Below are 13,576 nucleotides of genomic sequence, written 5' to 3' on the forward strand. Positions count from 1 at the left end.
ATGCAGTAATGAACTTGAGATCAGTTTTCTGTCTGTCTTCAATAGTAACAGCCTTGTTTGGTGTCACAACAGGTGGAAGTTGATGGGATGAAACTAAATGTGACCAGCGAGTGGAACCTGGCTTCACCCTTGTTGTCTGTCACCATTGATGGCACTCAGAGGACCATACAGGTAATCTCACCAAAGCCTCTTTGGGCATACAAATAATACTGAAACGTGGGGTCTAAACCTGCTGCATCACAAAAATGATGTGATGTTTTACAAACAGCAGAAGGTTTCTACTTTGAGACAAATTCACTCCACTAAAGCTCTGGATGCACTTTAAGTTACTTACCTAGAGTTTTGAATGAGAAGTTCCTTATTTAGATAGAAGTTTACCCCAGATTTTATAGGCTGTCTTAATTTAGTGGCTTGTGAGGAGACAGAGTTTCTTAATCATGTAAAAAATAAGAAGTGCTTTACTGCAAAAAACCAACCAACCAAAAAAACAGATCAACCGAAACAAAATGAAAAAACTCCCTCCTAACCTAACCCACAACTAAATCTCACATGGGGACCTACAGTAAAATTGGTCTCTCCCTCATGTTTGGATTGTGTGATTGTTACACTTCTGGGTCTTTGCAGTTTCAAAGCCCCAGGGCAGCCCATCTCCCATGTAATATGTTTTTTTATATACTCGTAAGAAGTATATTAGTTCCATGATTTGAGAAGATAAGCGTAGAAAACATCCCAAACTTATGTGGCTCTAAGAAAAGAGGACTGAAAAGCTTAAAGTGGTTGTATTTTCTTTCCTTCTGAACACTTGTGTCTTTGAAACCAGCTCCACACACCAGAGAGTGCTTTTCTAAATGTAACCTCAGTCAGGATTTATATATTTCTTGACAAATAATTTATTTACAAATATCTATTGATCCTGGCAATAATGAAAAACAAATCAAAACTTATTGGAAGTATTTTTCTACATACAACAGTATCTATTTCCTATATATTTATCAGTGATACAGTGGTCAGATTTCTCATAATTTACAAGGAAATGTTTTCATTTTTACCCTGCTAAATTACCCAGCTGGAAAATACTGGTTTTGCTTTGATTGAATTTAAAGAACTCGAAAATAAAAAATTATTCTATCTTTCAAGGTTAGTGTTGCCTGACAGTGAAATTTTCATGATGTTCCCAAGTAAATTCTGGACTTAAGTTCTGTAGATTTCTTGGGAGGTTCATGCAAGCTTCAAGGAATGTGTATATCTAAAATAATTTTCTATTTTTAGATGTGGTTTTGGTGTGTGTATATCTAAAATAATTATCTATTTTTAGGTGTGTTTTTATTTTTTAAATATTTTAATACTGGTCCATTTTGGTGCCATTTTATAAAGTACATTCCTAATTTTGAACAGGAAAAAATACCAGTGTATGAATATATAAAACCTGCCTAGGTGAAAAGCACTATCTTTAGAATGGATAATTGTGTTCACAAGACCTCATTGCAAACTATATTACTATATGACTGGATATATAACTAACAGTAGTAACACCATTTAGCTAATAAGAGTTGAATTTGCACATAAAATTAGTTTTAAAATTAGTGATCATATGATCTGAAGAAGCTTTCTTCTAGGAGCTGAGCCAGCAGCAGTGTTACTTGCACTCCCTGAGTATGACCAAACCCTATGAAATACTGCAGATCTAGCCACAGCAACATGCAGCGAGCTGACTGCATGGTATCCAGCCAGCAGAATGTGGAATAAGCACATATGTTGTTTCCTTCTCAGATTTTATCTGCCTTTGCTTTTAGCAAAGAAACTCAGTAGCTTGAGAAGTTATTAATCTTTTAGTGTATATATGTAAATTTATGGGAACCTTAAACTTGACCTCTGATAGTCGCTCACTGGAATCAAAATTGGTTTTTTGGTTATATATTTCTTAGACTTGCCCCACTGCAAGAACCAAATTAGACAAGTGTATTCCTGTAGGTCAATTTGTCTCCAAAAGCAATTGACCCCTGAGTCTTGAAGTATCTTCTTTCTGCAAAACTTAGCCCTAGAGCCATTTAAGCAACAAATATGGATGAATCGAATAATTCCAGCTGTGCTTTATTAATTTTCAGCCAATCTAATTTTTCTTCAGAGTTGGTTTCATTCTTTTAAATTTGCTCAACCAAATACAATCTTTGTGAATGTTTTTTTCCTTTGAAGGTGGGATTTATGCACCTTTGGCTCAATCCTGCAGTTTGGCCACAATCTAGCAAAGCACTTAAACATAGAAATGGGGAATAAATAATTTTAAAATGTTTTGGTTTGAAATATATTTATGTAATTATAGTGTAGACATTCAAATTTTTGCATATTTGTTGCATGTTTAAAAATAAGTAGTTAAGCATGCTTCTGTATTTTTACTCCTCTGCTAAAGGCTCAATGAGAATTAGAGCGAAGCAGAACACCAGCTCTGCTGCAGAGTTCTGAAGGGCCTTTGAGTTTAAAACCCACATTTTCTAGGACATTTTCTAGAGTATGGGACCTGAGTGCCTGAGGAGAAGTATATGCCCTGGTCACAGTCTGTCTAGGGCATACCAGGGCACAGCAAGGATGTGTGGCAGCCCCCCTCCTCCTGCTTTTGTTTCCTGTGTGAGGAAGCCCATCTGTGTGCAGCAGATGGGAGCTGCAGAGTGCCTGGCCAGGTCCCCAGATGAGGGTGGGACCAGAACCCTGGGGTACACTGCAGGTCCTGTGGCTGCAGCATAAGGGCTCTGAAATCATTGTGCTGCTTTGGGTTACTGTGAAATCCAAAACTGTGAAAGTGATGAAAACTTGGGATCATTTGACCAAGAAACTTCTGAGATACAGTTTCCAGGGATGGGGGTGTGGCCAGACCCCATCGCATTTCTTGTAGTACTCAGATTTCATCATGGGGGGGGGTTTTGTGGCTATTTTTAGTAGTTTCTCAGTTAATCCCAGTTTCTCAGCATTTTCTCTACTTATGACTAAACTCTACCTCTCATTTGGTGAGGCTGAATTTAACACATCCTGAAGTGTAGGATTTTGTTCAGCAAGCAAATAGCATTTTCTTGTACAGAAATACTTCACCAAAATGGTTTCCCATATTTGTTTCAAAAGATGTTAGTGACTCAGAATTTGACTTACACCTAGCTATTATGAATTTGGACTTTGCTGAAAATCAAAGAACTATAGGAATATAGTTACAATACACCTTCCTCAGATTTGAAGGGATTGGGTTTTATTTAATTGCAAAGGCATGTTTAAAATACTCATATATATAAAACAGGATTTGAATATGATATAACCTTTTAGGAAATATTTAGAATAAAAATAAATGAATAGATGAGGGTCTTAAGGTTTCCTGTGAAGAGTGAGTAGAAAAGTAGGGGTTGATTGTGGAAAAGAAAAACAAGATCTCTAGTGGAAACTGGAAGGGAGAATGGTGGTTCAGTATGGTATCCTGAAAAGTAATGGCAGTTGGAAGAAAGACAACAGGCATATTTTGGGACAATTTTACATATTTTTGGGAGCATTTTTACTTCTCTGTCTCTCCCCCCATATACAAGTAAGGTGTATTTCAGTGAGCTCTGTGCCCACAGAAGTTGTCTGTGACCTTTTCTGTCTCCCAGTATGAACTGAGGAGCAGGTGGAAGGAAGGGAACAGCTGTCTTTTTCCATGGAGTTTGAGCATCATCTGTTTCTCATAGGAACTAGAATCTAAGGGGACCTCAAGATAAGGAATCCATGGAGTCCAGCAGGTGGGCTTGAACCTAACTGCAGCTCTGTCCTTACTAGTCGGGTTGCATGGGACACTGCACAGGAGCACCAGGTATCAGCAGGGTGAGCAGGTTGCTCAAGAAAAAATGAGTCTAAGAGGAGATCCTCAAAGCAACAACTGCTTGTGTTTGGGCAAGTTCTGAAAAACCACCTCGCCGACCACTCAGATTTGGAGGCTGCTCTATGGCAATGCTGCATGGACAAATTTTACAACTGCCTTGGTCTGTTGAATGCTGTGCCTTTTGATCCCACCATCAGACACTCAACTCACCCTTAAATACCTTTTACTTGCAGATAGTTCCCTGTAGCAAAAGGGTGCTGAGCCAGAACCACAGAATGGTTTAGTTTGAATTATTTGTCACATCTTTGCCAATGCTTTTGTACTCCTTAGTTCCCTCACATGCACCCAGCCTTTTCACTGCCAAACTGTTGGGCCCACAGCTCTGCTATCTTGCTGTTATGAAACCTTCTACCCTGTAGAGGTAGTGTAGGCATTCTGCCTGGACCCTGGAAAACTTTTTGTGGCTTTTGGCATCTTCAGCAAAGCAATTTTATAATAGCACTGGTGATACCTCCTTTTTTGTGTTTCTTGGCTTTCAGAGAATTAGTCTCTGTGGAACTGAAGCTCTATAGGGTGTAGTGAGAACTCAACTGGACAGGATCCTGAGCAGTTCAGTATCACTTTGACATTAGCCTTGCTTTGAACAGGGAATATGACTACCTGATTTCCAGAGCTCCCTTCCAGCATAACTGTTCTGTGTCCCAAACTCTACAGAAAAGTGGTCTTTATCGGTCACAGCAAGGTGTAATTAAGAGAGTAATGGAGTTGCTAAACAAGAACATGATCCTCTAAAGCTGAAATCATCAGACTCAAGCTTCAAGTGTTTTTGTGAATGAAATAGATGAAGATTTATCAGGGGAGCTTTCTCTACTTAGTGTTAAAGGGAATTCGGTGGTGGCATCACTTATTTTTTCATTTAATTTATTTATTGCATCAACAATTGCAGCAGGAGTAGTATATTCTGCATCCTGGGGTATGACAAATATAAGTGCTTCTCTGATACAATGTTTCTTTAGATTATTATTTTGGTCTATAATAACAGATGAAATGAGAATGCTGTAGGTTATGAAGTCTTTGTTCCAGGGAAATGTCTGACAGGAGAACAAAGCCTTTGCCCAAGTATTCATTTCCTACAACTCTTTAGAGACTTTTTTCATATGTGTAATTTTTTTACTTTTGTAAGAAAAATTACCTTTTTTTCATTTTGCTGTTTTGAGATCTCAGATGTAATCTGTGATAATGATATGATACATTATATAGGTTTTCAATCTAAAGTACTATTACCTCAGAACATTCGTTTTCTTAACCCCTGAAAATTATTTTGGGAAGGTTTAGTGAGCAGTGTTCATGACTGCTTGACAGTCCATTTTTTTGTGCTGTGCAATTACTGCACATACTCTGCTGTTGTCCTTTAACCATGACTTCAAAATTACTCTTGCTAGGTTGTCTCCAGAAGAGGGACTCAGAACATTCTGCAGACATTTGGTTATCCTATACCAACATAGCTGTACTTTTGGGTAGAGAAAAGCCAATGTGAGCCCCAGCACTGAATTCCTGATGGCCCACATTGATTAACCTGTAGCTCACTCCCTGGTTTTTTTCAGCCTGTTCCAGTTATGACTATCCCAGCCAAATCTGGTACAAATTTCTTGACCATGGTTCAAATGGAGAGTATGTGAAAGGAAGGGGAAAATTAAAGGAAGTAAAAGCTCATGAAACTACAGCAGAGGAACTAAAAGCACACACCACTACCTTTACCAGTTCTTTAATGAAAATGAATAAATTTTCTTTTTTTCATTCAGGAAGGAAATAAGTGATCAACTGATATGTTAAATCAATCCCTGTCTTACTTAAGATGTTAATCAAATAACATTAGTTGTCACAGTATCTTATGCCATATATTTTTCTTCTTGGAGCTATCAATTTTCAAGATAAATAATATCAGGATGAATAACTATAAGGATTCTGTATGTGTGCAAGGAACAAAGCATTGTGTTCAGTTGCTGACAGACTCATAGTTTTATGATATCTAAACCCTGAAAGATGAGAAATGGTTCTCTTGAACATGGTAACACATTCAGAGAGCAAAGAGGAAGGAGGAGGAGGGGCATAAGAGTGAGAAAGGACTATGGATCCTGTCAGGAATTTTTCTTGGGGCAGTCACAGACATTATCAGATCTAGAATCACATGGCAGCATTTTGACTGCGTGATTCCCCCCTTATAGGAACAGGATGTGTCATGGCATGCCAAAACAAGAGTAAAGCTTCCAGAAGGTCTACTCACATTGTGATTTGATGTAGTAACAGCAAAAATTTAGAAGAAGACTAAAATTTAGAGAAGACTAAATAAATAATTATTGTATTGTTGTAAATCTCAGGTTGAAGTAAATGTCCTTTAGATAAATTCTTTACTAACAGCAATTAACTAGTATTTCCTGTGGAGGCTTTTTTTTGGTTGTTTTTTGGGGGGGCAGGATTATGTGGGTTTTTTGTTTGTTTTGTTTTGATTGTTTCTTTTTTGTTAGTTCTAAAATATGTAATATATTTCTTTGTAACACCTACCTATCTCAGAGGATTACACAAACACGTGAACATACTCACAAGGCACTCTGTATGTGTAATAGCATACCTGTGCTGGTATGCTGGTTTTAGTATTTAAAAAAAACTTTGCAAAAAGAAGTAACAAGTAACAGTCACATTGGATATCCCATAAGGAAATATTGGGAAGGATTTGTGTTTCTGTTTTTCTGTTTATGGGAGGACAGAAATTCCCAAGTCCTTTACTGCAATTGAATCCCAGGCATTTAAGAGAACTTCTAAAAGCACTGATACGATGCCTCAGACTCTTAGAAACTGCACCTGCACAATTATCTGTGTGGATTGATGCCCTGTATGCCCCTCACCCTATATTTAACATCTGTATTTGTACTGTTTGGGAGCAGGTTCCATTCAGTCCCTGGGAAGGGACTGAGGTAGCTTGTAACAGGTGCCAGGGGAGGCCAGTATTTCAGCATTCTGGCAGGATCCCTTTTAATGGGAAAGAGGGCTTCAGCACAGTGCCACTAACATCAGCCTCAGACATCTTTCACAATCAAAACACTTCACACACAGCACTTGATCATCTCTTTCCCCACTGGCTGACTGCTGCCCTTGTAAGAACCTGGGAAATGTGGACATGCCCTGAGGAAGAACAACTCACTGAGGCTTCTTTTACTGTAAAGCGTGAACTGAAACTGGTAATGGCTAAGGGTAGAGCAGTGCACAAAATCAGGCTAACTTCCCATCTGTAGTTTAATGCTCTAGGGGGGAGCAATGATGGCACCAGCAGTGCAGAATGTTAAATTGTGAAAATCTGGGGTGATTCCCAAAGTGGAAAGGCTTATGAAGGTGAACAAGTCTAAATGTGCAGTGCCATATAGACAGACTCCAGCATACTACAAATCCTGGTCACATTGCTAGTCTGGGATTGCATCCCTCCACTGGGATTTTACACAGTGCAAAAGGCACTGCTGAAATGAAGTTCTGCTTGCTAGAAGGAGAGGGAAAATGAGGCTGGTAAGGTCAAATCAATCACCCGTTTTTGCTGAGAGGATGACTTAAAAGTTTCACAGCTACTTCTGCAGCTTTTTCCTCCTTTCTGACCCAACCATGGGACTCCACAGGTTGGAGTGACATGGATGGAAGATGGAGCTCTCCAGATGCCCAAGCACTCTCATGTATACAAAATCTCATAGATAAAGTACTAGCAAATTAATCTGTTAGAACTTTACAAGGTAAATTACTATGGGTTTTCTTCTCCCTGACTTCCCTATGGTGGGAATAGTTTATTTTTTTAATTAAACCTGTCTGGGGATGATTCTGGCCTGTGTTTTGTTTGGTGGAATTTTCAAGATTTTGTAAATACTCACCAAAAGATAGCACCCTCCATTTGAAGTTCCTAGCAAAAGATGTTCAGAATTTTTGTTAGTGAGGAGTTGAAATGAAGCAATAGGAGCTGGGCTGCAGGAAATTCTGCATTCTGAAAAACAGCACCATGCTGGGAAACTACCAGTGTTTTGATCAAAATTTTATCTGTAGCTTATCCATAAATTTTCTGGGCTTGTAATTTTGGTTTTGGTTTGGTAGTTTGCTACATGTTTTTTTCAACTGGGAGTATAGTCGTGCCATAGCTTGAAAAAATTGCAAAAAACATTGGCTTTTTTCAGCAAATAAAACCAGTATCTAATAGTTCAAAATAATTGTGTTTGAGAAGGTTGTGCATCTATTTATCTGATGGCCTTTGCCAGTTCAAATTAATTCTGAGTTTGGGGGATATCATTACTTTTTCATTTGTAAGCAAAGCAAAAATATTGCTTTTGGTCTGTTGGAGTTTCTTTTTTGTATCGTTCCTTCTCTGCAGCTGCTGCCTTCCAGTAGCTTGGAGAGTCTTAGAGACCAGAAGATTTGTGGAAAATATTCTAAGATCTTGTTGTTGTCTAATAATGTCAGTTAACAATGTCTTTCAGTAATATATATATTATGTTTTCTTGAGCTGCTTTATCCTTCTTCATATAAAGGTTGTTATCATTTTTATCTGCTAGTGCTCATCCATTGCAGGCTTAATGCAAAGCTGATTGTAACCCTACAGCATCTTACAATGAATACATCATTGATACCCAACTAAGTGGAAATAATTTTCTATGGCAAAGCAGAAGAATTTAAAGTCATATCACACTACCCTCTTGTAACTTACTGGGATTTACAGATTAAAATGATTATTTATGAAATGACTGTGGTATAGCATACACAAGATAGAGAAGGAGAATCAAACACATTTTGTATGATTGTATACACTTTTCTATTTTTACATGTGTGCAGAAGCATTTTGTTTGTATATACATAGCATATGCAGTATAGCATACTGTAACCTGTGTGTGTAAAAATACATATAATATTTATGTAACACTCACACCCATTTGACAGCTTTGAGACTGCAGATGGATTTTTTTGAAGTTGTGATTTTTTTTCACATTTGAGTTAGCTTGTTACTTTCTCATAAGGAAAGAAAAATATACTTTTAACTCACATGATACTAATTAAATTAGTCTGAAGCTCTGTGCACTGAATCAACCAGAAAAGAAATTGATTATATCTAAGATAGCATAATTTATGTTAACAATGTAATTTTACTGTATTGGCAGGTAAACACATGGAGGTGTTTTGTCTTTGAACAAATGATAAATTTCCCTTGCCTTTTTGCTGTACACCTCCTAGCAAATAATTTGCAATTTATTAAGAGAGCAATGACAATGCATATAATTAGCTATTCTCTATTGTTACCTCTATTTGATTACTTTCCTGCTATCACATGCAACATGAAACTATCTATTATGAGGTATAGAATATGTAAATATCTAACTTTACAAGAGAAACTGGAGACTGGTCTTTTTTCTAAAGAGGTGGGAAATAAAAGAATAATTGTTAACCATGTCCTTTCATTTTCTTGAAAACATCAATTACATTTACAAATCCCAGAAACATAAGCCTGCCAGTGGAACAGAAATAACTCTTTTCAGAAAAATCTAATCACACCTAATAGCTGAAATTTATTTACTGTAATTTGAAACATTAATTATGATAATGTTCTGACTTCTTTTGTAACACAGTTCTCAAAGCCTGGCAGTTCTCTTTTTTGTTTTGCTGTAACATATGTTTTGTGGAAATTTTTTGTGAAAAAACTTGGAAAATTTCTCTGTCTTTATTCTTTGTTTTTTACATTCACCCATGAGGGAAATTTCTTTTTCCCTTCTGTTTCTTAACTATTTTCTTCACTTTCCCTATTATTTTCCCCCCCACCCTCGTCCCCCTAGATGTTGATTTAAGAGATGGATTTTAGTGCTTATACAGACTTTAAATGCAATTGACACTGAATGTAATGCTTTTTTGGACACAGCAAACAGTAGCAGTGGGAAACTGCTGTAGAGTGATACCAGTGTGCTTCAACAGTGTCAAGGCAGGAAAAATGCTCCTGATATCTTTGTCTTGACTTGAGGCTGAGGCTTTAGAAGGTGCCTGCTTTATATACATATTTATTTGGCTTCATTAAAGTGGTTATTAAATTAGTTTTGGAAGGGCTTGGTTTTTGCTATGCTAGCTTATTTGGCTGCAAGTAAAGAAAATCTGTGTGAGGCAGTACTTTAATGATTTTCTTTTCAGTTGTGAAAAGTAAGTCAAGTTGTCAAGATACCTGGCTTTACTCTGAAAGCCTTTAAAGAAAATGACAAAAGGGCCTCTATTTTTCTTTTTGTTTTGTTTTTTAAGTTGTGTTTTTCTGTGTGACAGGGAGATTGGCCAAAAAAATGGAATTTTTATTAGGACATGAAAAGGTCTCTAATGACCCTTGAAAGCGGACAAAAGGGTAGCACAATAAGTGACAGAGCTCTAACGAGGGTGGAGGGCATTCCAGGAAAAAAAGAAATTAAATCCTTTAATTTTTTTCGGCTTGCCATTTTCTGACAGCTTATCAAGTGGTTGGGACTTGTTTGTTTTGGCATGTGGTTCATTCATTGTAGGCAGCCGGTACTTTGTTCTTCTTTGTGGTTCCCAAAACCTGATTGTGTTTATCCTAGACTGTGGGAAAAGTGTATATTCCTGTTTCCTTTATAAAAGTAAACGTCAGGTTTTGTATGAAATTTTATTTCCCATATTTTCCATTCCATTAATCATTATTGTTGAAATATGTCAGGCTCTGGCACATCACCCTTTGTTTTCATATGATTGTACAGATTGCAATGTCAGTGTGTGACCTGTTAAGCTAAAAAATAAGCATGTTTGGGCTGTAGTAATTATTACTTCATAAAGTGAGGCTGAGGAACATGCACCATTAGTGAAAAGGGATTAGGATTTAATTTATTGCTATTAAAATTGTTTTGGGGGATATCTAGCTATTGTGGTGCAGCGCTTTCTCATTTGGTCTAGACAAGACAAGGCTTAGGAGAGCCGTGGTTAGGGCTCTTCATATACCTGGAGGTAGCTGTAGAAGGGAAGGGAATAGTCTGTGTTTCCTGTGTGTAGTGAAACAGATGAGAATTAATATGAGTAATACAGTTTGAAGTAAGGGTTGTTTTAATCAGATATTAGGAAAAACTTCCTCATGGTAAAGATGCAAAACAGTGGGATAAATTGCTTAGGGGGAGGCTGTGATATTTTTGCAATTGAAACATTTTGAGAATGAGTTAGAAACACATCATTTGGGAGTGACACTGGTGTGTTTTGATTCTGCTGGGAGATTATTTGCAGCCCTGTTCTTATGATTTTTTGTCTTTAAAATGCTGAAGGCTTCTGTGCAGTTCTTTGCAATAATACTCATCTTCTCAGATCTGTGCTTTAGTACTTTTATGTACACTTGGCATTGTAAAAGGGCTGTGTGCTCATTGTGTAAAATGAGGGCTGTGTTCCTTCAGTTGGGACCCATATGGGCCATAGCTTAGACAGTAGGAATGAAATGTGAGAAAAACGTTTTGACACTGAAGGAGAAAACGATTCACAGGAAGAAAGAATTATTTATACATCTTGCATATTTAAATTATGTTTAATACTGTGTGAAACCAGTAATATGTTTTCTCTTGCATTGTCTTGCGGCTTACTGACAATGTAATATTTGAAGACTCTTTAATAACTTCAATCAACTCCTGAACCACAGTAGGTGACCAGACATTTCATAAGGTCATATTTTTTTCTGTTTTCAAAGTAACATCATTGGAGGTTTGCATTTTAAAAAGAGATTAAAATGTCTCTCATTAGAAGAGAATGAAGATAATACTAAATGTGAGTAACAGGAATACAGAATCACAGAGATGGCAGAAGCCTCATTATTCATGACATTCGAGCACAAGGTTGCTCTGTGCTGTACTTGGCCATATTTGCCTTCATTGTCCTTCAAAAATAAATTTTATTGAGTTGACTGAACTAAAACCAAAATCTGAGATGAAGTATGATTTAGACTTCTTAATACTTCTGTTGAAGGAAATTATTTTATCTGTTAAATGTATAAGTTTATGTATTAAATTATTTTTTATTACTTTACAGTGATGTGACAAAGAAAATGGAATGGTTACAAATTTTGAGTTGCTTTAATCAATTCTTATATTTGTGTTTTTTAGCGGATTTCTCGGAATGCCTCTGGAGAGACCAGCATTCAGTTTCTAGGCACAGTGGTAAGCATGTAATAACTGTGTATTGACAAGAGTTAAATTTATAGAAGAATATAATGTAAACAGAAAGTAGCTAAATTATACTTCTAGTACATTTACACTTGTGGTTATGGGGGTCAGTATTATGTGTAAATATTCTGAGTTTAGCAGGTGAATGTTGGCCAGCTGAAGCTAACTTCCAAGGCACAGTATCTATGTTCTACTTTTCTGTTGATTCAAGTCTGCATCTGTTTCACTTAGAAGGGATCTAAAAGTAACTGCTTGTAGATTTGTAAGCTTATTGCAATATAGTGAGGTTTGGTGCGCATCAGGGTCAGTCCCACTCTTCTTCACCAGATCAACTTTCTGGTCTCTATTGCTTCACCATATCACATACTCTTTTATCCCAGAGTGGATATCCCAGTAACTGTCTTAGAAAAAACTATTCAGTAATGCAAAGTGCTCTGTTCTTTTCTCACTCTAACCAGATTTGTTAGCTCTGTAGTTCTCTCAGATTTTGTTTGCTGGATAGAAGTATGCCTAAAATCTTAATCAAATCTTATATTGTTAGACAGAATTTACTCTATAAAACTGTTCTGTGGAGCACTCATGTATAACATACAGGTTTTGTGTTAGGTCATGGATGCTTATATGTGTACATGTGATTGAAACAACTTCCAGTTCTGTGATTTGCATGGTTAAAATGCAGCCATTGAATTTTCAAGTTCCATATGCATCTAAAAATAGTTCTGAAAGTGAAATAAAATTGAAGTATCCTCCAAAGTAAGTTGCTTGCTGCCCATAGATTTCACTGTAGTGATATTAACAGTGAAAAGCCCAGGAATGAAACATTCCATTTAGAATTTAGTCCTAACATCTTTGTGCACTATTTGTTTTGGACACAAGTGGATTAGGATTGCATATGGTCATGCTTTCATTCTACTTGTGATTAGTTCTCCTGCAAGTCCTATGAAGCCATTGTTGGTAAGGTGTAACATGGTAAAGGTAAACTTAACAAGAATACTTACGTGTTTGTTTTTAGAAATGAAAAGTGCCCCTAGTATTTTTTACTGCTATAAATACATTTCTGTGTATACATATTTATTTATTTATCTTAATCACAAGCAGAGTAGCAGTAGCATAAAGACATAAAAATGGAGTTTTGTTCTGTGCTATTGTATTTATGATGATGCTTTGGCTCTGGAGTTGCAACCTGTGTATATATGAGATTGCTGCTAGGTGGCTGATCAGATAGTCTTTGTGTGAGAAGAAAATAATTACTTCAAGTAGATAAGATATAAACACAAATAAAACTTGATAATACTGGCTAGATTTTAGTTGATTTCTCTCTAAGTGGGTGCTGTAGTAGGGAAAATTGACTGTGTATTTAGTGACATTAAATATTAAAACTGTTTTTCAAATTAGATATGAAAATATTTTGTATTCTTGTGTTAGAAGTGCCCTGAAGTCTCACTTACAGACCAGGACTCATGTTCTGGGCCTTGTGCAGCAGGAAAATATTATAAAAGAGGGAATAGAATTGATGTGTTTCTTGTGTTAAGAAAAATTATGA

General features: G+C 36.7%; 1 protein-coding gene across 1 annotated transcript in view; it reads left to right on the plus strand.

The window, feature by feature from the left end:
• Positions 1-13,576, plus strand: part of PCCA (propionyl-CoA carboxylase subunit alpha) — a 201,998-nt gene that overhangs the window by 130,579 nt on the left and 57,843 nt on the right. Inside the window, exons 15-16 of the mRNA XM_031059546.1 lie at positions 73-171; positions 11,974-12,027. Coding sequence (XP_030915406.1) covers positions 73-171; positions 11,974-12,027 — 153 coding nt within the window. The remainder of the gene's footprint in view (positions 1-72; positions 172-11,973; positions 12,028-13,576) is intronic.

Source organism: Geospiza fortis, unplaced genomic scaffold (genome assembly GCF_000277835.1).
Source record: "Geospiza fortis unplaced genomic scaffold, GeoFor_1.0 scaffold84, whole genome shotgun sequence".
NCBI lineage: Eukaryota > Metazoa > Chordata > Aves > Passeriformes > Thraupidae > Geospiza > Geospiza fortis.